A 24,598-nucleotide genomic window follows, 5' to 3' on the forward strand; every position below is an offset into this window, starting at 1 on the left:
GGGGTGAGGGAGTAAGGAAAGGATGAGGAGGACAATGAGTGACTCGGGAAAGAGACCCATTTGCTCTGGGCCTCAAGGCCAGGTTAACCTATCAACTTAAATAGTTTTCAATTTGGTGGCATTTAACTGGTCTTTGCCTGCTTAGTATCAATTTTAACACTGCACAGTGCTAACATTTGTAGAAAACAAAATTATGGAACTAATGTTTTATTTAAAATGCTTATTCTATTGTTTAATTGTTAATTAAAACTGTTAGAAATTCCAAAACTGAAAGTGACCCAGTCATATTTAGAACTCTGAACAAATCATTCTGTTACAGTTTTCTGCACAATTGAAAAACAGCAGAAAGGAATACTTATGCTTCTTATGGCCTAAGACAGAGATGCTAACAAGACGTCTGTGCAAAAGGAACCCAGTGACATCCGGCACATCCTGCCCTGCACGTGGCCTGCGCAGTCAATGTCCCTAACCAGACACTCAGCTAGTTCCTCCTGAGGACGAGGGCACACCACACTCACCTTCCCATCTTCCCACAGTGATTTCCACAGTGATTTCTAAGAAGTATTTGTTGAAGGAAGTTGTATCATAGAAATTGCAACTTAAAATCTTTAATCAAAGTTATTTTTAATATTATTATTTACTTTTCTTAAGATTTCAGAAAAAATCTTACTAATGTATCTTTTGGCTTTAATGTATAATATGGAAATGAACAAATGTATTCAAACCAATATGCACTTGTACTCCCCTATTTTGACCCCAGCAAAACAGGTAATTTGAAATTACCAAAATCCTGTGAAATCCCATTGAATAACACTAATCTTTTCCCTTTAATATTGTTTTTAGAAGTTCTAATGATACAGGAAAAAGTTCCATTTCATTCACTGTTATAGCTTATTCAATATTTATTAATCCCAGTCTAGGTAGTTGTTTTTTAAATGTAGATGTTCTATGATAAAAAAAAATTGAAAATGAAAAGAAAACACAGTACCAGTACCAGAGCTAGAATTTTGAGCTAGAATTTAATTTATTCCCTAAGAAGCAAAGGTGCTTTCACTGTTTTCCTTTTCAGAAGAAACAGGGCATTCTACATATTCTATGCCTTTATATATATGTATACTGACATTCAAGTGTAGCACAACTTTAGATAAATAAATAGTTATAAAATAAACCTTCAGGATTTAGTCATTAAGAGTGTGTCAAGACACTTGTTCTATACAACCTATTTTAATGAATAAGATATCAATATTTAAGAATTTATACATTCTAAATAAGAACTTTAAATGAACTTTGGTGTTTACTAACTTAGGTATTCAAGAACTTGGTTTGAAGAGTCCAACAGACTGAAAGTCTGTTTTTCAAGAGTACCATGATCTTCTATCAGTGGAGAGATTTTGGTATTTCTATATTCTAAGAGGTCACGATCTCTGCTTGATGTCAGTAATTCATTATCAACGATACCGACAGCTGCATCTCCCACCAGGATGTTTGCTTGGTAGGCTCCCGCTGGAGTTTCAGGCAACCCAATATAGTCGTGATCTGCCACCACTGAGCCTTGCAAGAGATAAAGACTGTCTGAAAGAGACACAATAAATTTGTTTTTTAGAACTATAATCATATATCATTTTAAAATTAAGTAATTTTAAATAAAAAACAAAAATCCTAAGTACAAAAATGAACTATTGAGATTAACTTCTGGGGAGTTCTCCTGTCTACTAAATAAATAGCCATGTCTAAGAATAAAAAATGACACATAAATTTGACACTTCATACATAAAGAGCACAGGGAAGACTGAGGGCTTAAAAAGCTTTCTCGTTCCTTCGACTTGTCTTTGGTAGTTACCCACGGGTGGGGACCAGGAGACAGGAAGAGTGAGAATTATCGTATGGGTTAAAAACAAAATTATAAAACTTTATTTTTGATAATGATGGTATCTTTAATATGCTTCTGCAAGCATTCCTGGGTGAATGGGGTTATGAAAGATATTTTAATAAACAGAACTGTTAAATCCATATGCTTACAATTTTAGATAATTCTCCAGTCTTTAATGAACCCAAACATATATTAGGAAGATAATATCAAATAGTTACAACATCAAGTTAAAAACAAAATGAACATAGTGGCTACGTAAGGTTTATATAATAGGAATGTATAAGGAGTCAGGCTCCAATAAAGAAGCTTAAAAAGCTTTAAAGTCTAATTTGACACCAAAATTCTCAGAAACTTTTAAGGTCTAATTAATCAATACTGAAGTATTAGCAGAGAATCTTCCTTCTCCACATTTTATTATATTTGGGGGCAAATTTATTATCACCATTAGAAAAAAAGTTTAAAATGAATGTTAAACTGATGCAAAGCAGCAGCCCCCGTAACACAAAGGGCAACACATGCAAAACATTCTCCCAGCCCGTGTCCCGATTCACTGTAGGGGACTCCGTCCCAGCTGACAAGCTTCCTGGGCTCCTGCCTTCTCTTTCCTGGATTTTCTCCTGAAACATCAAGAGATCTTTTGAAAATTTTAATAGCATACAGAATTCTCAAGCTTTAAGTTCTTTAGGCAAAAGGGAGGTAAATTGCCCATTTAGATTAGAGTGTAATGGAAGTTTTTAGAGCAGATAAATTTGCTAGTATATCCTGGAAAATGATACTACTTTACTCATAATGTCTGAGTAGCTCACGGAGCCTATTTCAATTCTAAAAATTCACGTATTTAATAACTTTAAATTTACAATCTTCAATAGAGCACACAAAGCTACTCTCTCTACCAAAAGAGAAGAGCCTCCAGGCTTGGGCGTCAGTGGGCTTAGGCCTCCATGGCCATTTAGTTTTACACATTTACTTCTTCATTAGGCAAATCATGCTTGGTATTTTAGTTCTAAAAGAGTTTCCAAGTTTACCCTCACTAATTTTTCTTAAAGCAAAAGCAGCAATTAGGTCAAAATGATATTAAGAAGATACACATATTTATAATGGAATAAAAATATGAATAACCAAAGGTGGTAAGAAAACAATCTCCGTGTGCTAGTGGGATGGAATGCCAGGAAGATGTAATTCTGCAAGACAAAAACAAATCATGCAGGCTACAATAAACCTTATACCCAACAGCGGCAAGGGGGAAGAAGAAAGTATCAATGGAAGTGAAACACTTTCACAGGGTGTTTCTAAAGGTTTAAAATCAAAGTTTGCTATTAGCCTACTGTTAATACTGGAGGCTAAGTTTGGTCTAGGTCAGGGGTCCTCAAACTACGGCCCGTGGGCCACATGCGGCCGGCTGAAGACATTTATCTGGCCCGCGGGTGTTTTTGCCACAGCTGCCTGTCCTGCTCAGCAGCCGACTCATCCCGGCCACAGTGTGCACGTGTGGAACGTGTGCCAACTCCCCGACCCCCCTCCTTCTCTCTGTCCCCTCTCAGTCTCCGTGTGATCAAACTAGTCACCAGCTTGCCTGTGCAGAGCCTGCTGCTGACTGAGGACCGCAGTAAGAACAAGTTAGGATTTTTTTTTTTTTTTGAACTTAAGAGGTCTATTTTTTTTTTTTTATTTTGCAGTTAGTAGGGCCTTTTTTTTTTTTTTGCGGCTAAGCCATTTTAGCCCAGTGAGACCCATTTGGACCGATCACTCACAGAACTTTTTCCTTTAAGGGGAACATTAAGATTACAAAGCGGCACTATGGTATGTTTTAAAACTTCCTAGTAAAGTAACTGGATTGAAAAGTGCCTACTCTTAAACTAGACAAAATAACAAACAGGCCTGCTTAAAACAGCAAGGACAAACATTGTAGACCCAGCACTGAATGTGTCCTCCACGCCGCGTTCCAGATAAGAACGGGCGAGAAGCTGGCAACACAGGGGCGGCTGCTGAGGGCAATACTATGCGTCCTTAGTATAGTTACGGAGTCTCAAGGCTGGTAAGAGCAGCAACGATAAGCACAGACAAAGTCAGAGTTGCATACAGCTGGTCAAACTTATGCCAAATAAAAAAGGTGGATGATTACTCAAAGAACTTTTTTTGCTATTAAATTTAGCTCAAGGATTCTTTAAAATCAACTTGTGAGGTGAAAATTTCCAGAAAAATAAATGATACTGAGATAAAAGATGGTAGAAGTCACATTTATTTTGCATTTATACAAATGAGAGAAACACGAAAAAGGACCAAATAGTAATCAGGAACTAGACTCTACCATGGCCAGACCTGTACTTCCTTTGGTGAACAAGAAAAACTAAAACAAATTCGCCCATCAGTCTCAGTTCCTCATTCCTGAACACAACCCTAGAAAAGCAGCTCCCCTTCCTTCAGTTACACTACTGGAGGACTCTTCTGCAGAGAATTCAAGCTGGAGCAAAAATTAGACTTCATCTGTTTAGAAACTGTTCTTCTCAATTAGGTTCTGAATTATACACAAGAACCAAAATAGTTGGCCTCTGATCTAAGTAAGTCCCTGGCAAAAGCAAACTGCAAATCTTTGAAAACTGAACCTAGAATAGCAACATTTTAGAAATAAAGTTTGTATCAATCGGGGAAGATTAACACAAGAAAGGAGCAAGTCCTGAACCTCAAGTCTAGGGGAGGGTCCTGCTGAGGAAGAAGGAGCAGGGAGCCCCTGCACAGTCTTTCTTTTTCCTACTTGATCTGCGGCAGGGAGGCACCGTCCAGAGTAGTTCACAGCTACACTGGTGAAAGCAACTGGGTCGGTCACAGGAGCAGAGGCACGAGGAGCTTTTAACACAGGGCTGTGGCCCAGACCAGAAGCAGAGTTGAGCTATCTCTAAAAACGTTAAGTGTAGGTCATCTGTTGTTTTGCTCTTGTTACTTACTAAAGCCTGTTGTTTAAAAATATTCTATCTTCCCTGAAGTGTTATTCATGTTCAAGTATGATTAATGCCTCATCTTTCTTTATAGAAAAAGCCTGATTACTGGGTGCGGTACCAATTAACTCCCTCTACGTTATTCACCTCAGAGCTCTAGGGGCAAATACATTAGGATAAAACAGTTGACGAAGTGGGAGACTTAATCTGAAAGCCACGGCAAAAACATTTAATTAGCCTGGGAGAGAAACGGGCAGAGCCGTTAGAGTCTTGGCTGGTCTAGGCAGGTCCTGTTCTGAGCAAGGACACGGCGTCCAGAGTGCCCGTCACAGCACCCAGTGTTCCGGGACACCCACTCACCCACCCTGCTGCCTCCCATGACCGCACCGCAAAGCAGCCTTAAACGTTAACGATAGTGTGAGTCCCTCGATGCCTCTATCTTAAAACTGGATTCTGGGCAGTATGTTTATTTTTGGCATTAGTGATTTTCGTTACGGTTTTTCATAATAAAATGAGGCACAAAATGACTAACAGGGCATTAAGAAACCAAAAATTGAAAAGATCTAATATTTTCCTTCAGTGAAAATAGGTGCACATAGTTTCCTATGAGAATCATGAGAAAGCACACCAGAAATCAGGGTGAAATCTCTCACAAGCCCGACAACTCTACAAGAGACATTTAACAAAAAGACTACCTCGGATACCTAACACAGTCCCCCAAGTTTTATAAAAATGAGAAAGAAACCCTAACCAAAGAGGGGAAAAAAGGTTCCTGTTATTTTTAAGTTCTCTTCTCACTCAAAGAAAGTAAACAGTGAAGTGGCAGTAAAAGAGAAGCGGCAGACACGCACCTTGCTCCCCGGCCTCTCTCACGTAGGGCTTCAGGTGGGACATTTTGATGGGCCTCTTCAGCCTCGCCCCAGTGCCGTCCCTCAGGACAGCACAGCCACTGTCTGTGATGTAGTCTATGACACATGGACCGACCCACTCAGACTGGAAGCGACCATCCTTCCACCAATTTTTCCTTTGTCTTAAAACTTCATGCCCCACTTTCAAGTGAAATGGATTTACTTGCTTTGGTTTCTTCTTAACAATGATCTTGCTTTTATTTAGTTCATCCAAATTGTTGTTCTCCACCTATAAGTATAAAAAGAAAAAAGAACAAAAGGATGTAAGGGCCTATAATTTCTTACATGATTATGGCGATATTATAAAAAAACGGCAATTTATTGAAATACCACTAGAAGTTAGGCATAAATCCCATTTAATTCTCAAAACGACATTTCAAAGTCAGTATTATTACTCCTCCTTTATATAGAAGGTAAATCAAGATAGGGTAAGTATTTTGCTAATGCCAAACAGCTGATAAGCAGCATGACCCCATCTGAACCCAGCTCTAGTTGATTTCGAAATCTGAAATGAGTTTGAAAATGAGTTTTCTCATTGTTGCCTCAGCATTTCGTAGCTAATAAGCATACACTATAATCAAGACAAGCAAAATTTGACAGATAAAAAATTCTGGCATAAGGGTATCTCATGTGTGTGCATGCATACACATGCGTAGATGCCAAAACTTTAAAATTAAATGTCACTTTACAGATTTCTAGGGTTTTTCTATTAAATAGAATCACCTGGCCCACTGACGTTGTCTTATTCGCCATTGTTTCATCAGCTTCTTTAACAGCATCTAGAATTCTGGTAAACATACTCGTATTACCACCATCCACTTCACGAAGACTATCTGAAGTCTCAGCCATATAAGGATTTCGATTAAACATTTGAAAATATGGTGTATTTTTAGTAGGCTCCTATTTTAAAGAAAACAGCAATTTTGTAATGAAACATTAATCTAGCCTAGAAATAGTCACAAGTCAGAAATATAGCATTATAGAAAGGCACACACCAAGTGCGTGACATTGAAGGCGAAAGAAACGGCTAGCAGGTGGTTGTCCCAGTCGTCTGGATGCTCTGCGCAGTGTTTGGACAGGAGCGTCTTGAGAGTGCTGGGCGTGCTGTCAGCTGGGTTAACAGCCCCAGAGGTGTGAGAAATCACAGTTTGCTTCTTGCCAAATAATCCATACAGCTCAGCATTAATCTGAAAAATAGGTAAAACAAAGCTGGCTTCTTATAACCTGCATTGTATTTTTCATTGATTAAAAAAAAGGTTCAAAAGAATTGGCATCTTGCCTTCTTCACTGACCACAGCCTCTACATAAAAACACACATTTTGTTTTAAAACAGTAGTTCCCATTTATTGAGTCATCGTGTACTGGTTAACACACTAGATGTTTTACATCATCATCATTAACCCTGACAAAAATTTTATGAGGCATTATTAATTTCATTTTAAAGGTAAGGTGCTGATTGAAGTGCCTTGCCAAATAAGGAAGAACAAGGAAATGAAAGAACAGAATTTAAGTTTAAATAATTTTTAATTCAGTAGACAATCTCCCAAATGAACACGTCACATGGCCCAGTTAACAGGCGTGTGACTGTGACTTTGGCCAGCCCACTGAACTTCAGTGTACTCAGCTTCTCCTTGTCTGTAACAGAAAGAAAATCTTATCCATGATTCTTCTGAGGATTAAGTGAGTTAGTGGTTGTAAGGCACTTAAAACAATTCTTTGCAGGTAGCAAGCATTTTATAACTTTTAACTGCAAGTGTTGTTGTTATATCTTATAATATTCAGGATCTAAAAGAAATAAAAATAATTTTAGAAAACTTCTAACAGCAAGCTTGTTAAATGTAAAGTAACTATTTTCCTACCTTAACCCTCGGACTGTTTTTCTTACTATTTTTAATAGATAAATCTTTGCCTGATAAATTTATCATTTAAAAGAATATTTTGCATAAATAGGATCAGAGTAACTAAACAGGTAAAGCTGATAAGAGGAGGGAAAATCAAAAACAAAAGTACATTTCCCCAGTTCCCTTGCAGGTAAAGGTGTTCATGTGACAGTTCTGGCCAAAAAGATCTAAGTGGCAGTTGTTGGATACAGTCAGCTGGTACAAGCTGGGTTTGCTCTTTGCTCGGCCCCTTTTCTCTGACTGGAATGCAGACATTGTGACATGGGCTCTGGCAGCTACCTCTTGGGTACAAGATTGAGAGTCACATCCCAAAGACAGAGAGCTAGGAGCATGGGCTCCCAGTGACATTCAGAGCTACCCATTCAGCTTTCAATAGCCTGACTTTCTTTTCTTGAGTACAACATAAAACTCCTATTGGAGTTTATATACTGGGGCAGGAGGAGTAGTCCTCTGTTACTTGAGCTGAATACAACTCCTAGCTTATATATATATATATATGTTTTATTGGTATATATAGTAATGATATACAACAATAATATATGTTATGTTGTATCTCTCATAACTGCAGAAATTAAATGTGCCTTGAGTACTATAATTTGAATATAGTCTTTTCCTTTCTTTGTTTTTTGACACAGAGTCTCACTTTATGGCCCTTGGTAGAGTGCCATGGCATCACACAGCTCACAGCAACCTCCAACTCCTGGGCTTAAGCAATTCTCTTGCCTCAGCCTCCCGAGTAGCTGGGACTACAGGCGCCCACCACAACGCCCGGCTGTCTTTTCCTTTCTTAAAATATGTACACATTATTTGGCACCCTCTTTATGTATGTGTGTGTGTACAAATATGTGTATATATACTTCTGTATGAATTCAGATTGCCTACCTTTAATTCAAAAGGAATTAGAAATTCCAGAGAAAAGGTGTCATTTGGGTCAGCATCATTAGGAAGTACTGAGAAATGGTTTTCAATAACCTTTGGAAAAGGCTGCAACTTCCTTGTTCCAAAAGGCTGGGTGCCCATGGCTCACTCCTGTAATTCCAGCACTCTGGGAGGCCAAGGCAGGTGGATTGCTTGAGCTCAGGAGTTCAAGACCAGCCTGAGTAAGAGCAAGACCCCATCTCTACTAAAAACAGGAAAACCAGCCATGCACTGTGGCGGGTGCCTTGTAGTCCCAGCTACTAGGGAGGCTGAAGCAAAAGGATCACTTGAGCCCAAGAGTTGGAGGTTGCTGTGAGCTGTGATGCCACAGCACTCTACCCAGGGTGACAGAGTGAGACTCTGACTTAACAAAAAAAAAAAAAACAGTTGGCTAGGAAGCCAGGCAACCTCCTGAAACAAAGTAAATCCATTTGTGAAATGCTGCTCTGACATCCTTACCCTACCTTCCCTCCTCCCCACTCAAACCAGGTAAGTCACCAGTCCTTACAAATTTAATTTTCCATAAGACACTTAAAAAGTTAATTTTCCCATTGAATATGTTTCTTTTCTATCCTTTGGAGTTCTGCAAAAAGTTCTTTGTCCATTTTACTGAAACAATTCAGTGAACAGTCTAAGCTATGTTAGAAAATCACTGTCACCAAACTCTGTGCCAAGCTGTCCCCTGAACACCAGTCAGACCCTGTAACTACTGGCTTAAGGTAGCTCAACACTGGAGTAGGTTATAATCCTTACAACAACGTCGTGTCTTTATAGAACTATTTTTGTTCAGGCAATGCTGTGATAAAAATCAATTACAGTGTAAAAATCAAGGTCAAGCAGGAAATGAGGGTGGAGGTAAAAAAATATGTTCCAAGGTCTGAGCTACGAGGAAATGCTCAACAGGTACACATAATCCATTAGCAAGCAATTGTGGTTATTAAGAATGAAATAAAAATATTTTTTCTTTCAATTTATGGGCATTATTTTTTAAATGGCTGCTAAGTGGTTAAGACATAAATACTAAGTCTGGATGGGCCTGTGAGGAAGAGAGTTAATGTAACATGTGACTTCCAGTGGACTGGATAACGCAGGAGGTCTGAGATGGCTACAGTCCCTGAAGGGCTGCCTACGGAGCTGGCCCTGGCTAGTGTCCAGGAACTTAGGTTTTGGTTAGAAATACAAATACCTTCTTTCCTTCACAGTCTGGAATGTCTGTACATCCCAAGCAGAGAGTGCCTATGTGACCAGTAAAACCCTGGGCAATGAGCCTCTGGTGACCTCTCTTGGTAGGCAACATACCGTGTCTGTCACAACTCACTGCTATGGGTCTGAAACACAGCTGATGTAACTCCCCTGAGGAAGGAGGCTTCAGAAGCTTGTACGCAGCTTCCTCGGGGTGGCTTTGAACCATGGAAGTCTGGCTATCTCTGATTTTTATTTTTATACAGTACCCTGTCAATTATAAAAATTTTAAAATACGCCTTAAGTTTGCCTTAAGTCTAGTAATTATTATATTTCTGTTAAATATTTTTCATATGTATTTTTGCCTACTTATTTTTCAGGTTAATGCAAATCTGAAAAAGGTCAGGGCAATGGGAAAAATACCTTTCAATATTGAAACATGTATTTTTCCATTTAGTCAAATCTCCTTTTACCTGTAAACTATAGGATTTTTAAGCTAGAATTAACAAAGATAATTTGGTGCAATCTTTTCATTTCAGTCTAACCTGAACACAGGTTCACAATTCCTGAGTGGCATCATCAGCACTGGACTCCTGGTGTGCTGATGTCCAGTCCGTGACCACTGCGGGGTACAACCTCAGACCCCCAAACCCACAGCAATGTATCTGAATTTACTGAGCACCCTGTCAGGTACGCACAGGGCACTGTGTGCTGCCAGGCCTCAGTGGTTTGTCTTACCTGTTGAATGAATTCATCTCCTTGGTTCATTATCATTTTCTGAGGCGGTCCATATAAGAAAAATATATTGATGATAGCCTTGGAAATCTCTGACGCTGAAACATCACACAGAGGCAGAATCACAACCCATTTGGTAAGCAAATCTGTCATGATCACTGCGTACACGTGACTTCTGTTGCTTGTGTGGAAAGGCCCCATCAGGTCGACAGTGACCACACTCCACGGGCTCTCCACCTTCAGGAGGTGTGGCTTAGGTGCTAGTGGGGCTGTATTTTTTGCCACTTGGCAATGCTGGCAAGCATACACCTATAAACAGGCATATGATAAAGAAAACACATACAAATGTTAGTATATTCCACATAATATAAAAGCAGTCCTATAAATATGAATTTTAAAATGGTTAACAGGTACTTTGTGTTTTGAAGGAGAAACTTTTGGACTAAGAACAGAGCACTGATTAAATCTACTAGAAACAAAAAAACAAATTATTCGTTGCTACCACAGTAATCTGTGAACAACATGGGTTTGGACTACACAGGTCCCCTTACACATGGCTTTTTTCTCAACCAGAGATTGAAAACAAGGGGGAAGGGGGAGAAACCTGCAAACATAAAGGGCCGACTTTCCATGAACATGAGTTCCACGCAGCTGACTGCAGGACTTGACATGTGTGAATCTGGTTCCATGCGACACAGCAGGTGCTAGAACCAACCTCTGTACCCACCCAGGGATGACTATGCTACCAAGTGACCTTATCAGGTCTTACTGGCGTGGAACATGATTCTGGTTCATGATCAATAAATACCTATTAAATATTTAAATAAACCTTAGCATCTTCTCCATAACTTAAATCAGTATGTATTTCTATATATAGTAATTTCTATATGCAAAAGATGTTTCCTTCTAAATTTACCACTCTAAGACATTCATTCATTGATTCCAACGGTATTTATTGAAATATAATTTCATATATACAATATTTATAGATGGCATAAATTTCTCCAGGTCAGGAATGGGGAATCTACAGCCTGAAAGCCACATATGGGCTTCTAGGTCCTTAAGTGAGGACTTTTGAATGAATCCAAATTTTATAAAACAAATTCTCTTGTGCTTATTAGCACATTTCTGTTTATCTTTTTTATTTTTATTTAATTTTTTAATTGAACATATTTATTAATAAAATACCAAAGAATAAAATTAATTTCAATGAAATAATCCTCTCAGATTAACCGGCACAAGCAGAACATTAGTAAGTCAAAGCCTCAACAGACAGCTGCCAAGCTCATGATTCAGTTCCAACGTCCCCTGCCTACGGCCCCACAATAGCACAGGCTGGCTGCCGAGAGTTTATGGGGGTCGAGTTACAGCTTTTGACATAGGTGCACTGTGTTTTGGTCTGAAGTGGATTTGCGAATAGTTGTACGATTTTACAATACTTTTAAATTCCATCTGCTAACAGCTCATCATGTCAAATAAGACCAAGAGAACACTGAAGAAAGAGAACAGATTTTTTAATGAGGATTGGGAATTGCAATATTATCTTGTATCTGCTAAGAGTAAGATGATCTGCTTGCTCTGTGATACTGCAACACCAACAGTGAAGACATTCGCTGTGCACGGGGACTGTAACACTCAAAGGCCCACGCATTTTAATTTAGAGGAAGTCACGTAAAAGGTTGTATTACAGAAATTAAGAGATGAAAAGCAAAAGTAAAGTCAATTCTTGTTTTTTTCCTCCCTTGAGAGAGAATCTTGGTCTGTCGCCTAGGCCAGAGTGTCATGGCCTCAGCCTAGTGCCCAACAACCTCTAACTCCTAGGCTCAAGCAAATCTTCCTGCCTCAGCATTCTAACAAAGACAATTCTTTGAAGTAGTAATAAGACCTAGAAATAATGCCCTTGAAGCAACTTAAAAAGTAGCTGATATACTCAGGAAAGAAGGGAGACCATTCAGTGTTGTAGCAATTGTGAAAGTTGCAGGATGCTTAGACTCTGAGAACATTCCAAAGTACAAACATCCGCCTCTTTCAGAGAGAACCACAACTCACCAGCAGCATGAACTAGCCTTTAACTTAATGGAACAACCTCATGTAATACTTAAAAAGCAAAATATTAGGTAATAAGAAGTCTGATTGAATCTGATTTCAAATCAAAAGCTTAGTTTATTATATCTCAAACAAGGAGCAGTGCAATTAATCAAATATGCATCTCAACTATAACAGTTTTGCCATCTTAACTGTAACTTGTTTCTGCCAGCACTGAAGAAGCCTGGAGAGTGAGTGGCAAAGAAATGACAGAAGGTATTTTCCACACCTTGTTGAGAACTGACTGTTTTCCTTGCCGTCAGTGCTCCAAAGCCTAGAAGAAGGGCAGTCAGCTGGCGCGAGGTCTGGAGAATAGGTGGTGACTGAGTTTCCAACTCTAGCCTCTGTAGCTGGAGCACTGCCTTGACGACAACTGGCCTGTCTCTGCTGACTCACCGCATCCTCATCCCGTCGTCCATGTGGCTGCAGCAGGCCTCCACTGTGGTGGATGATACCAGCACTGGACCACCAACAGACACCATTAGCTTTTTTTGATGAATATTCACTTTTGGTCTGTGTTTTGGTGCTTCATCTTTATCCAACCAGTGTGTCGAACTCTTAGGGTTGTCAGAAAGAATCCATTTTCCATCACATGTAACAATGTGACAGAGAAAGGTTCTCCTTTATGTTGTGACAGCAAAGAAAGGCAAGCTTCAACACAATTTCTCTTCTGAAGCTCACTTAATTCTCGTGGAACCCATCTACCCAGCTTTTTTATTTGCCTATTTGTTTCAAATGGTCCAATATCATGGAATAATAATGCCAAATTTTGCTGCCAATTCACATGTTGGTTGAGACAGATTCACTCCCACTGCAGCTTTTGGCTTATTATCTACCCTGGTCTCAAGTTCCCCATGTGGCTCATTTTCAATATTAAAATCACCAGAATGGAACTTTTCAAACTACCCGCATACTGAGCCTTCATTAACTACATCCTTCCCAAACACTTCCTTGATATTTCTAGCTGTCTGCACTGGCGGAACTCATATTCAAAAATAACACCCGTAGTTTCACAAAAATTGCTCTAAAATAAATGTGACACATAATCACAAGCAAGAATGTGCATTTGAAAGAATGAGGCTGTGCTTTCACAATAAAATAAAGCAAGTGTCAAAGTGAAATGCCAGAAATATTACCTGTCAAACATACTACTTAAGGAAATCAGACATTTCTTACTTAATAACCTAATATATATTTTGCAGTCACTATGGGTGAATCAACAGATACTACTGACGAGGGGCAGGGTTATACTTCATTTGGGTCTTAATAGAGCATTTTCTTTGCTACAAATAGTTACTTGCTTTGGGCGCTCTTGTGAACAGAACACAGGGAACAGATAGACATCTTCAACAACTTTCAAGGTAAACATAAGGAAGTTGGACTGAATTTGGTAAATTTAGTGAGTGTCCCGGAAAATATGAAGGATTTATTGCACAGATAAAGTATTACTGAATGCAGATGTCCTCACTTCTTTTCATTGTAACTTGCGTCAGCAAAATCTCTGCTAAAGCTGTTATTTTAAATGACGCTTTGCAGCAAGTTGTGAGCATTGCTAACCACATTCCCACAAACGAACACAGGCGTGGTCAGCACACTAACGCTGAATGAGGAGCTACACGGTGTCATCTGCCACGCCACGCTCAAGTGTGCTGGCTACACCAGGGACAGGTGCTGGCCCAAAGTTTATCCCTGCAAGAATGGATAACTAAATTTTATGAAGAACAGAATCAGCCATGGGAATTATTAAAAGAAGATGTCTCTAGGAATGGTAGAGACATGAAGCTAGAAGATGTCTCTAGAATGTTTCTGTGTGTTATCATGTCAAATCAAAACACTGCAAATATCTCTTTGCAAGTATAATATGTGGCACAAATTTTGAAAAAAGCTATCTTTTCCCAAAACACTTCTTCAAAAGGAAATTTCAGATAGATGTTTTCCCCAGTCGGTAAAGGTCACTGAAGAGGATGACACATGTGAATCATTTGAAGAACACGCAGCTGTTGCAGACTTAAACCAACTGGTGACCACAATGAACATTTCACAGACTTTGAGAATCATGACATCAGACTCAACTGAGCATTTCAGCCTCACCTACTTGGTCTCGCCAAGGCACCTAAGGAACTACAGATGGAGTTGGTTGAGCTCTCAGTAGCTGACACGTTAAAGTCAGCTTTGATTTGATTCTAAGAAAGATCCAATTGAAATATAGAAAAAGGCAGTAGAATAGCTTCGCCTTCGGCAACATGCCTAAAAAAAGCTTTCTTGCTTTTCCACCACTTATTGCTGAACATTTCCATTCTCCTGCATAACCAAATCAGGTGCCCTCAAGGTCACATGACTGATGTCCATCTAGAGGGCCATCTAAAACTGGGGCTTCCATGCTGTGACCAAATACTCAAATGCTTTCCAGCAAAAAGCAAACACAACAAGGTCGTTAAAAGGTCAATTTTAAAATTAACAGATAGTTTTCATTTTTTGAAATTTTAGGTACATAGTTAGACTTTACAAAATCATGTAGATGATTAAGTCATCTAAAAGGAATTTGCTTGAATGTGGCCTTTTTTGATTACAGCTGAATACTGCAGCCTTCCAACGTGGAAAAAGTTCTCCATCCTTGCTCTAGTCTAGGCCATAGGAAAAAACAGTAAACAGCCCCTCCCTTCCTTCCCTCCTTCTTCTCCCCCCCAAAAAACAAACGAAAAACCCCCCAAAAATAGTAAACAAAAACTAATTTCTACTGTCCCCTGTCATGGAAGTTTCATTTGAGCAAAGTGAGAAGTATCAATTGACCTATTTATGGGTGATGTCATTGCTCAATATATTTCTGGAATTCCATTTTGGAAACTACTTTCAAACTAGTGAAGAAAATTTTAAAAATATTTTATTATATTATAGTCACAGTTATTTTTAATAAAAATTTTCAGACGTAATCTTATACACCAAATTTTGTCACAAATAACCTCTATAATTATTTCCAAAAATCATTAGATCATCCATTTTCAAATAATAAAGGCTTTATCAAGATTTCACTGTTTGCTGGTAAAGAAATCCATGGCAGGTGCCAAAGACAAATACAAATTTATATTTGTCTTTGGAATGTCTTCATATATTCACAAACTGATAACCCAAAAATGACAATTAAAAGTTGGTTTAATTCTTTTTATGACTAATAGGCCAGTCTTCTCAACGCACCATTACAATTTTTAAAGAGCTCTCATATCCATACCAAGAAATTCTTAGTGTTTAGTATATAGTCCATCTGGAAGAGCAGGGTCTGGTGACCTACCAGTTAGAAAAAGTGGAAGGGGGGCGGCACCTGTGGCTCAGAGGGGTAGGGAGCCGGCCCCATATGCCGGAGGTGGTGGGTTCAGACCCAGCCCAGGCCAAAAACTGCAAAAAAAAAAGAAAAAGAAAAAGTGGAAGGGCCTAACAGGTGATAGTTACAAAAGTCAGACGTATACGTATCTTTTCTTTGGAGAATTTATCTTCACAAAATCAGACTTACTATCTGATTTTGCATTTACTTGGTTTTGGGTCTCTGCCACGTTTGACATTTTCTATCTCAAGATGTGCTTAGCCACAGAAGAGGAGAGCACACAGTGGGCCAAACTTATTATGAACGTCCTGCCACCTTGTCTTAGGGTGGCGCCTGTGGCTCAAAGGAGTAGGGCGCCAGCCCCATACCAGAGGTGGTGGGTTCAAGCCCAGCCCTGGCCAAAAACTGCAAAAAAAAAGACTAGCTTGTCTAACAGCCATTAAAGAGGTAACGGCATAGTCAGACAAAGTTCTAGCTGCATTTAAATTCTGCCTATTCACAGGAGTTCAAAGATAAAAATCTGGTTCTAAATAATCTCCTATGTAAACATAGTATTTTCAAATGCTCAAATAATGCATCGTTCTTGCTCAAATTATAGGTTAGTGATTTAAAATAATTAAAAGGGAACTAAAACTCCCTTAAAGTGTTTTCTTGTACGAAAACTACAACACAAAAACAGTACTTAATGAGATCTGATACCCAGAGTAAACCTGGAGCCATAATGACTTTTTGAGTATCTACTAGACATTATTCAACATATTCTAAATACATAAGCCATACCCACTGTTTGACATCATTGGTCACAGAAGTCCAATAGTAACTGGACTCCACCAGCGTGAGGGTTCTGGATATGCCGTGATGAGCTCCTGCGTCATTTTCATGGCATTCTCTTAGCACTTTCTTTTTTTCCTCCTCTGAAACAATTACCAAACGATTTTGTTTTCTGTCTTTTCCAACATAAAACAGCTTTTTTTCTGGAATAAATGATATCAAAAAGATAGAAGTACAGGTTTTAGAAATCTACATTGTTTTAAGATAACCACAGACTTATCTTCAAACCATGAGGGGCTCTGTTTTAGGAATTCTTACCCCACTGAAAACAGAGTATTTTTTTGCAATAGTGCTACCATACAACTGGAGAGGTCTTCAACTCCTAGTTACGTGCTCTCCACAAGCAGCACTGGCTGCTATGATTGTGTAGCTATGAAGGTAAGCAAAGCTAGCTTCTTTATCAAAGCATATAACAACTATGGAAATATACAAGTATCATTCTATGGAAGTTCTCAAAGTAAGGAAATACATTCAGGTGCCTCCTAAAATGGTCTAAATTAGCAAACAAATGATGCATAGATGAACAATTTCCTAGAATAGAATTTTATAAAATTTATTTTATCATAACTGTATTTTTGTAAGCAACCACCTCTTTAGTGTTTTTCTAGATTTCAGTAGAAGGTAGGGATGGTAAAGTGAGAGAACCTTCAGCCTCAAGACAATTCTGTTTGCCTTAGGAAGACACCTGAGAACCTGCGGCAGGGAGGCAACTGGGGAATGGACAGACCCACCATCTACCTCCCCAGTATGGACAGGGCAGCTACTCAAACTCCACAATACACCATTAACCTCCCAGGGTGCCTGAGCGCAGGCTGAGTGGAGCGTCCTTACTCAACTTACAGGGTAACCTGAGGGCAGAAATCTTATCTTTCTTATTCTTCACTATTATCTCCATGGCCTGGAATGTGACTGGCACATAGAAACTCAGTAAACATGTGTTGCACGAAGTATTAACTAAATAAACGAATGAGTCCTCCTCTTAGTCTAAGAGGCAACTGGCCTGCCCATTACAGGTAGGGCTGTACACAGAGAGACATGCGCAGTCATGTACTTACCAGCTTAGAATTGCCTTCACCTGCTTTGGGGAAAGCCTAATGTTATACCTACAGGCAAAACTCCCATTAATAGTACCAGCATTCATTTAATTATTCAAAACTTCTCTTCCCCTTCAAAGGAAGAAGGAAAAATTATCATGACTTTCAGGATAAATATCCCACTGCCTTTCAAATAGTTAATCCCTCTGGGAGATTCAGGGTCTTAAAATAAATGTGATCCTAAGAATATTTAAATGGCAGTAAGAGGAGGAAACCACATTATAAATACAGCTAATTCCTTTTTTCATTTCAATATACAAACTAGTTAACTTTGTCACCTTTTCAATTAAGCCTCAGATGTGTCCCTCGCTAACAGTGAGGCATGTTAAAGTGGTATCAGAGCTTTAATGGGCCCACTAGAGCAGGTGCACCAGAAGGCAAAAGCAGAAACTGTTAATTTAGGTAAATGTCTTGCTTTTTTTCATGGCATCATTTTCTACATATGATTTAAACTATCCTTGTCACGCTCACTGGCCTTCAGATGGCTTCAGTGTGATTTTTATTTTGCTTTTGACTAAGTGGCATTATCAGTTCAACTGGCAATATTTAGCAACACCAATTACTACAGAAATTCCTAGGATTCTACAAAGAACACGTGTAGAAAAGTCTGTAATTCTGCGCTCAAGATTTTGGACACCAATTTTACCTTTGAAAACAAATTTTTTTGCCGCTCTTCGGATGCCACTTCTCTCGCTTGGCAGTGTGGTTGGGTGATACTCCCCAGTCCGTTTGTAATACGCAATCTGTTTAAGATGAAGGTCACCGTTTTTTCCACTGCGGACCATTATGAACCTAGGTAAAAGTTATTTAAAGAAATAGATCATGAGTGAGTTCAGTTGCTATTTCAGTTCAGACTCTGTCATATTTACATATGAATTGAGCATTCCTAAAATATTATTTGTGAGGGAGATGATAACTGCAGTACAGGAAAGGAAGAATGACGTAAATGAACGAAAATATTCAAATGCTATTTTTGAGATACAGCACGAAAAATTATCTTGCCTCTTTCCATGTGATAAGAAAGGCTGAAAAATTTCCACATACTGGGAAATAAAGGAAATGAAGAAGTACGCTGCAAAAAGGTTTGCTTAAAATCTACCGCTGTCAACTGAAATATTACTTGCACAGCGTGGTCTCATTATGTGACATACAAATAAATAATGATAGGGTCTAAGAGGAGAAATACAGTTTTCTATCACTTTTAAATACACCCTTGACCACTTCATCTTCTCACCACGCCAGCCCCAGAGATGGTAACTCCTTCCTGCTGTTGCCAGGCCCCAGGTGCCAGGTTGGTGTCCCTGTGCCTGCAGATCAATAAACAGGAGCTTCACGAAAATTTGTTTTAAATCCCACCAGAATGTCTTCTGTTTCCTGTGGTTACTCTGATATAAATGCTTACCATGTTAAAATTCTAAACACAATATGGCCACTGAGACTGTAGCGATGAGATGGAAGAGCACCTTTCTGAAGACAGACGCTGGGATGGAGAGAACAGAGAGAACCAGGGCCTACACAGCCTATCAAGTCTCTTCCCTATGACAGAGCTCTCTGCACATGTAAAAACAATCTTTCTGATCTATTTATAACTCTGAGACAGACTACAAGTGCATTTCTCATCTTAGCACTTGTAAGCCACTTTAAAACCCAGGTTCCGCAACATTAACACTATCCCATAATAACCTACAAAACAGGTTCGTTATCTCCACAAGGTACTATAGAACAGTTTGGTCTAAGTTTAAGTCATTTTCAATTAAAAAATAAATACGTGAATTTTTCATTTTGTAATAGATAGTTATGTCCGCACAAATATAGCTTATCACAATTTCCAAAACATTTCAAAAATGAATAGACTGGATTTTAGACTTTCTCTACAAATACAGTAAATAAGACAGTGCACTATTGGCACAAGGACAATTGGAAGAGGGAGTCCAGAGGTAGCTCGACGCAGACGAAGTAACACATCTGCAATGAAGATGCAGACATCAGTGCAGTGCAGGAAGAGGCGGTCTTTCCAAGGAATGAGTCTCTAGCAACTAGATACCTCTACAAGAAAAAATAAACCATAACCTACCACCTCACATCATCCACAAAAACTAATTCCAAATAAATCATAAACTTAAAAGTGAAAGATGAACAACAATGCTTCTGGAAAAAAACAATGGAAAAGATCTTCAAAATCTTGGGATAAGCAAAGATTTCTTAAATAAGACACAAAAAACACTATCCATAAAAAAAAAAAGACTTTATTGAAATCAAAAACTTCTGTTCATCAAAAGACACCATTAAGAAAGCAAAACAGTAAGCCAGAGGGTGGAAAAAGAAATCTTTAGTACATATATCTAACAAAGTGCTCATACCCAGAATATGGAAGGAACTTGTACAAGTCAGAAATGAGAAAAATCTAATTCAAAAACGAGAGGACAAATCTTAGGAGGCACTTCACAAACAGTGAATGAGTGAGTGAAAATGTGCTCAGCATCATCCCTTCCCAGGGCAAGGCCAATCAAAACCACAGAGATTTACAACTCCACGTGACCCCCAAAAGGTAAAACTAAATTGCAGACAACACTGCGTGTGGGGGAGGACAAGCAGCAACCGAACTCTCATACCTTGTTTAATAGGGTGTACATTCAACGCTGTAACCATTTTTGGAAAACTGAGTTTCTTCTAATGCTAAACATACACACACTTACCCTAAAGACTTGGCAATTCTAAGTTTATATCCAGCAAAGTGACTATATGACTATCACAAAATGTGTAAAAAATGTTCGCATATGTTTTATAGTCATAATAACCTCCAACACCCTCACTACACCTCCCCTCTGCCAAAGGATTCCTTGGCAAACGTCTACTCTTGATCACTTGTCGATTTAGGAAGGCTTGTGTGGCCTCAAGTAGGGAGTACAGTCTGTCTACCTGGCCATGTGGTTGCCTCTCAATCTAGCTCTGCATCAACAATTAAAAAAAAAAAACAAAAATCATTTTTGTGTGTGTGTCCTATTTTCATCTCTAGGCAACGCTGACACATTCCTGTAAGTCCAAGGGACAGAGCCATCAGTCCCATCAATCTTTATATGGTTTATATACCGCAAAATTCATAACATGCTACATATATAACCATGAGCTGTAGTTTCTTTCCCTTAATGGCTTTTGGGGCCATCAATGTTCCAAATCATCCAAATCCGCTAAAGGAAAATCTAGAAATACCTCGACCTAGTCAGCTGACAGCATGGTATCTGTAGGAAAATAAGGCTTACGAAAGAAAGCTATTTCCTGCCTTTTAGAGCTCAGAAAAGCTTGTGAATCCTGAAGGACTTTAAAGAGAACAGGATAGAGGAAGTCTTTTCAGGCCTGTAAAAAGCTCATAGAAGGAAAAGATCAAACTCTTTCACCTTAGCAAAGGGGTGTGATTAATTTTAACTTGTAGAAAAAAGCTGGACATTGGAAAAAACAAGTGTCTGCCAGTTCTCACCATCTCCTGTCCTTCTCTTACACACTCCTTTTATCTAATCACTCCATAAGATGAAGCCCTCAGTACATTTAAGTTAGCTGTGCTGTCAGAACACTGGCTTTCTACCTATAATAAACACATAAAAAAAGTCTCCAGAAAAGGTAATAAAAAGATAGCAAAAAGTTACTGAAGTTACCTTCTTCACTTTCAAATCTTCAACTTTTGAATACTTGAAAATAGATCCAAGATAAGAGTAATTTGCTATCCTTAGGGTAAATCTATCGTACAAAGAGTCAAGGACGAAAGGAAATCAGTATACAAAATTTTCAAGAATACGCTTCAGAGGTGTTTGCTTAGTTTGTTTTCCTTATCGCTAAGGCAGAGGGGAATCACTGGAAGAAGATATAAAAGTCAGAAAATTTCTACATATTTTCATATTTCACAAGTCCTCTCAAAAATGTACTATATTTATTTTTGTAAGAGTCAGCTATCTTGGCTGGGGGTGGTGCCTCATGCCTGTAATCCTATCACTCAATCCTATCACTGCCTGAGCTCATGAGTTTGAGACCAGCCTGAGACAGAGAAAGATCTCGCCTCTAAAAATAGATGGGCATTGTGACAGACACCTGTAGTCCCAGCTACTTGGGAGGCTGAGGCAAGAGAATCGCAGGAGCCCAAGAGTTTGAGGTTGCTGTGAGCTGTGATGCCACAGCTCTCCACCAAGGACGACAAAGTGAGACTCTGTCTTAAAAAAAGAAGTCAGCTATCTTGGCTCAGTAAAGAACAGAATACTTAAAAGTGTAATTATGCACTTGACATAGTGACCTTGAAACTTATTTAGACTCTCCCTAGCATATTTTTATTTTCCAAATGATCCACTTGACAGAGTGAACACCGTAAGACTGCCTCTGGATACTTTCTGCTACTTACAGACTGAAGTCCAACCCGTTCAGCCTGCCCTCTACAACCTGGCACAGCACAAGTCTCTTCTTTAGCTTCCTTTGTGTACCTCATATCCCAGCCATTCTCTGTACGTTAGTTATATCACCATCATTTCCCCCTGAATGAGGTGTCCTTCCAATTCTGCATTTTTAAGCTTTACCTATCTTTCAAAATCATGCTCTAGCACCTCAGTGAAGCAAGCCTTCCATGATATGTGAATCTGACCACCCCCGACCTTCTTTTACCAACAGCGGAACTTTCCACATTTTCCCCTCTTTTGCAACTTTTTGCCTATTCACCCATATAACCTTGCATTTATTGCTGATTTTTTGAGGCCTTAAACTCTTATATGTATTAGGTAATGGGACTGCAGAGTTAAACAAGATGAAATCTCTGCCCTCGTAAAGCTTATGGTGCAAAATGACAGTAACAGGGGTGCGAATCAGCATCTATGCAGCATAGTAGGTTAATTTTTTTAAGTATGCAAAGTGTAGTATAAAAATAGATCTGTAAAGAACCAGATGGACTTGGAGAGGAAGAAAAGCATTTTGGACCAGTAAGGAGCTTGAACTTTACCACCACTGCCTTAATTCAGACTCATTTCATAACTGACCCTGTCTCCCCTAACTCTAATACCATCCCTCTCTTCACTGTGGCCCCAGAGGTCACTGTAAAATACAAACCATATCAAAATACCCAGCTAACTTCAAAATATCCACCTCACTTGAACTAATGGCCTTTTACCACTCCCAATGTTTTCGGTCCCTTTGAACTTCTTTAACAAAAATACCATATAACAAGACGGCTCCTGAACAACAGAAATTTATTTAGCGTAGTTCTGGAGGCTGGGAAGTACAAGATAGAGATGCCAGAAGATTTTTTTTTTTTTTTTTTTTGTAGAGACAGAGTCTCACTTTACCGACTTCAGTAGAGTGCCATGATGTCACAGGACTCACAGCAACCTCCAGCTCTTGGGCTTCCGCGATTCTCCTGCCTCAGCCTCACGAGCAGCTGGGATTACAGGCACCTGCCACAATGCCCGGCTATTTTTTTGTTGCAGTTTGGCCGGGGCTGGGTTTGAACCCGCCACCCTTGGTATATGGGGCCGGCGCCCTACTCACTGAGCCAGGCATCTAGCCAGGGCCTGCTTTCTCATAGGAAGCTGGTTACATATTCTAGTTTTGCAAGAAGAGTACCAGGGTCACAACTAATTGAACTTTTTACACCATGCCCCTTCCCTGACGTCAAATAAAATCAACAAATACCTGTGTAAAGACTTATTGCCTCATTCCTTTAAATATTTTATGTTTGTGTCCAATAAGTAGGACAATTAAGTATAAGTTGGAATGAAATTATGATGTAACTGTATTTCACCAAGGGTAAAAACCATCAGGAATACCAATTCAAGCCTCCAAAAGGTTAATATGCATGTTCCAACTTAAACGCTGTGTTATTTCAATAAACTGGGATGAGAATTATGGCTTTTAAATGATACTATGCAATTCTTAAAAAAAGAAAATGGACACGCACAATTTTTTGCAACACGAAGGCAGGGAAATCTACACCAGACACTTCCGCATACAAACTCGTTTTTAAAGATGCCTCCACTCCATACGTCCCCAAGCATACGCACGAAGCCACGAGGGATCAATCCATTGCCTTTTAAAGAACATCTCCTTTGATTCGGAAATGCCCATTTAGGATCATTCACTGAGATAAAGGGTACATTTTTTCCCTTAAAACTATGTGACAACATTCCCTCTTGAGCTCGTGTTTCTCCTTGCTACACATTTTAACTTGGGGCAAAATTTCAGATTAAATGTCAACTATGATAAAGTAACGGGGAGAATTCTTAACGTCAGCCAAGCGCTGCACTCGCCTTCAAGCGATCCGAGTTTCAAACGCTACTTTCACTGTCAGAGAGCATTTCCAAAGAATCTCGACGGCTGGTTAACTGATTGTGAAGACAAGGTCCGACCCACGATCTGAAGATTTCAGCAGCACTCGGCTCCACCGAGCAGGCGCTCCGCGGCCGACCGCAGCGCTCGGCTCGGCCCAGGGCGCTGGACGCCGCAGAGGCCCGCCCGCCCCGGCGCCTGCGCACTGCCGCCCGGACGCAACCCCTTCCTTGGGGCGTTAAAGGCGAAAGGTGTGGAATGACAGTCCGGGTACGGCTCGCTTCATCAAACACAGTAGTTATGACAAAACACGGCAGACGACCACTCACCAAGGTGGTCCTAAATTCAAACCACAGGATTTAAGGTTCCTCTGCAATTTATCTGGTGCCGCCGGAAGCGGAACTACTCGGATCGTTAAGATGATAGTCCGGGGAACTCGGTCGGGGAAAGGGAGGGCGGGGCCCGGGACTCTTGCCGGAAGCCGTTCCGCCCGGCGAGGTTTCCCGGTGAGACCCGAGCGGGGCGGGGAAG

At 39.6% G+C, this 24,598-nt stretch overlaps 1 protein-coding gene across 7 annotated transcripts; it reads right to left on the minus strand.

The window, feature by feature from the left end:
• Positions 1 to 1,203: 1,203 nt before the first annotated feature.
• Positions 1,204 to 24,480, minus strand: GIN1 (gypsy retrotransposon integrase 1). 7 transcript variants are annotated; one of them, XM_053566352.1, is made up of 8 exons: positions 24,049 to 24,480; positions 18,420 to 18,565; positions 16,629 to 16,822; positions 10,451 to 10,756; positions 6,707 to 6,898; positions 6,435 to 6,611; positions 5,655 to 5,940; positions 1,204 to 1,572 (listed from the first exon to the last, which is right to left on the minus strand). In XM_053566352.1, the coding sequence occupies exons 2-8, from the start codon at positions 18,556 to 18,558 to the stop codon at positions 1,298 to 1,300; spliced, it is 1,569 nt and encodes a 522-aa protein (XP_053422327.1). In that variant the 5' UTR covers positions 18,559 to 18,565; positions 24,049 to 24,480; the 3' UTR covers positions 1,204 to 1,297. The 7 variants fall into 7 exon arrangements, with proteins under 7 accessions (XP_053422327.1, XP_053422326.1, XP_053422328.1 ...); XM_053566351.1 differs by having other exon boundaries at positions 24,397 to 24,465; XM_053566353.1 differs by lacking the exon at positions 24,049 to 24,480 and adding an exon at positions 21,424 to 21,700.
• Positions 24,481 to 24,598: the final 118 nt, after the last annotated feature.

The sequence above is a fragment of the Nycticebus coucang genome, chromosome 17 (assembly GCF_027406575.1).
Source record: "Nycticebus coucang isolate mNycCou1 chromosome 17, mNycCou1.pri, whole genome shotgun sequence".
NCBI classification, from domain to species: domain Eukaryota; kingdom Metazoa; phylum Chordata; class Mammalia; order Primates; family Lorisidae; genus Nycticebus; species Nycticebus coucang.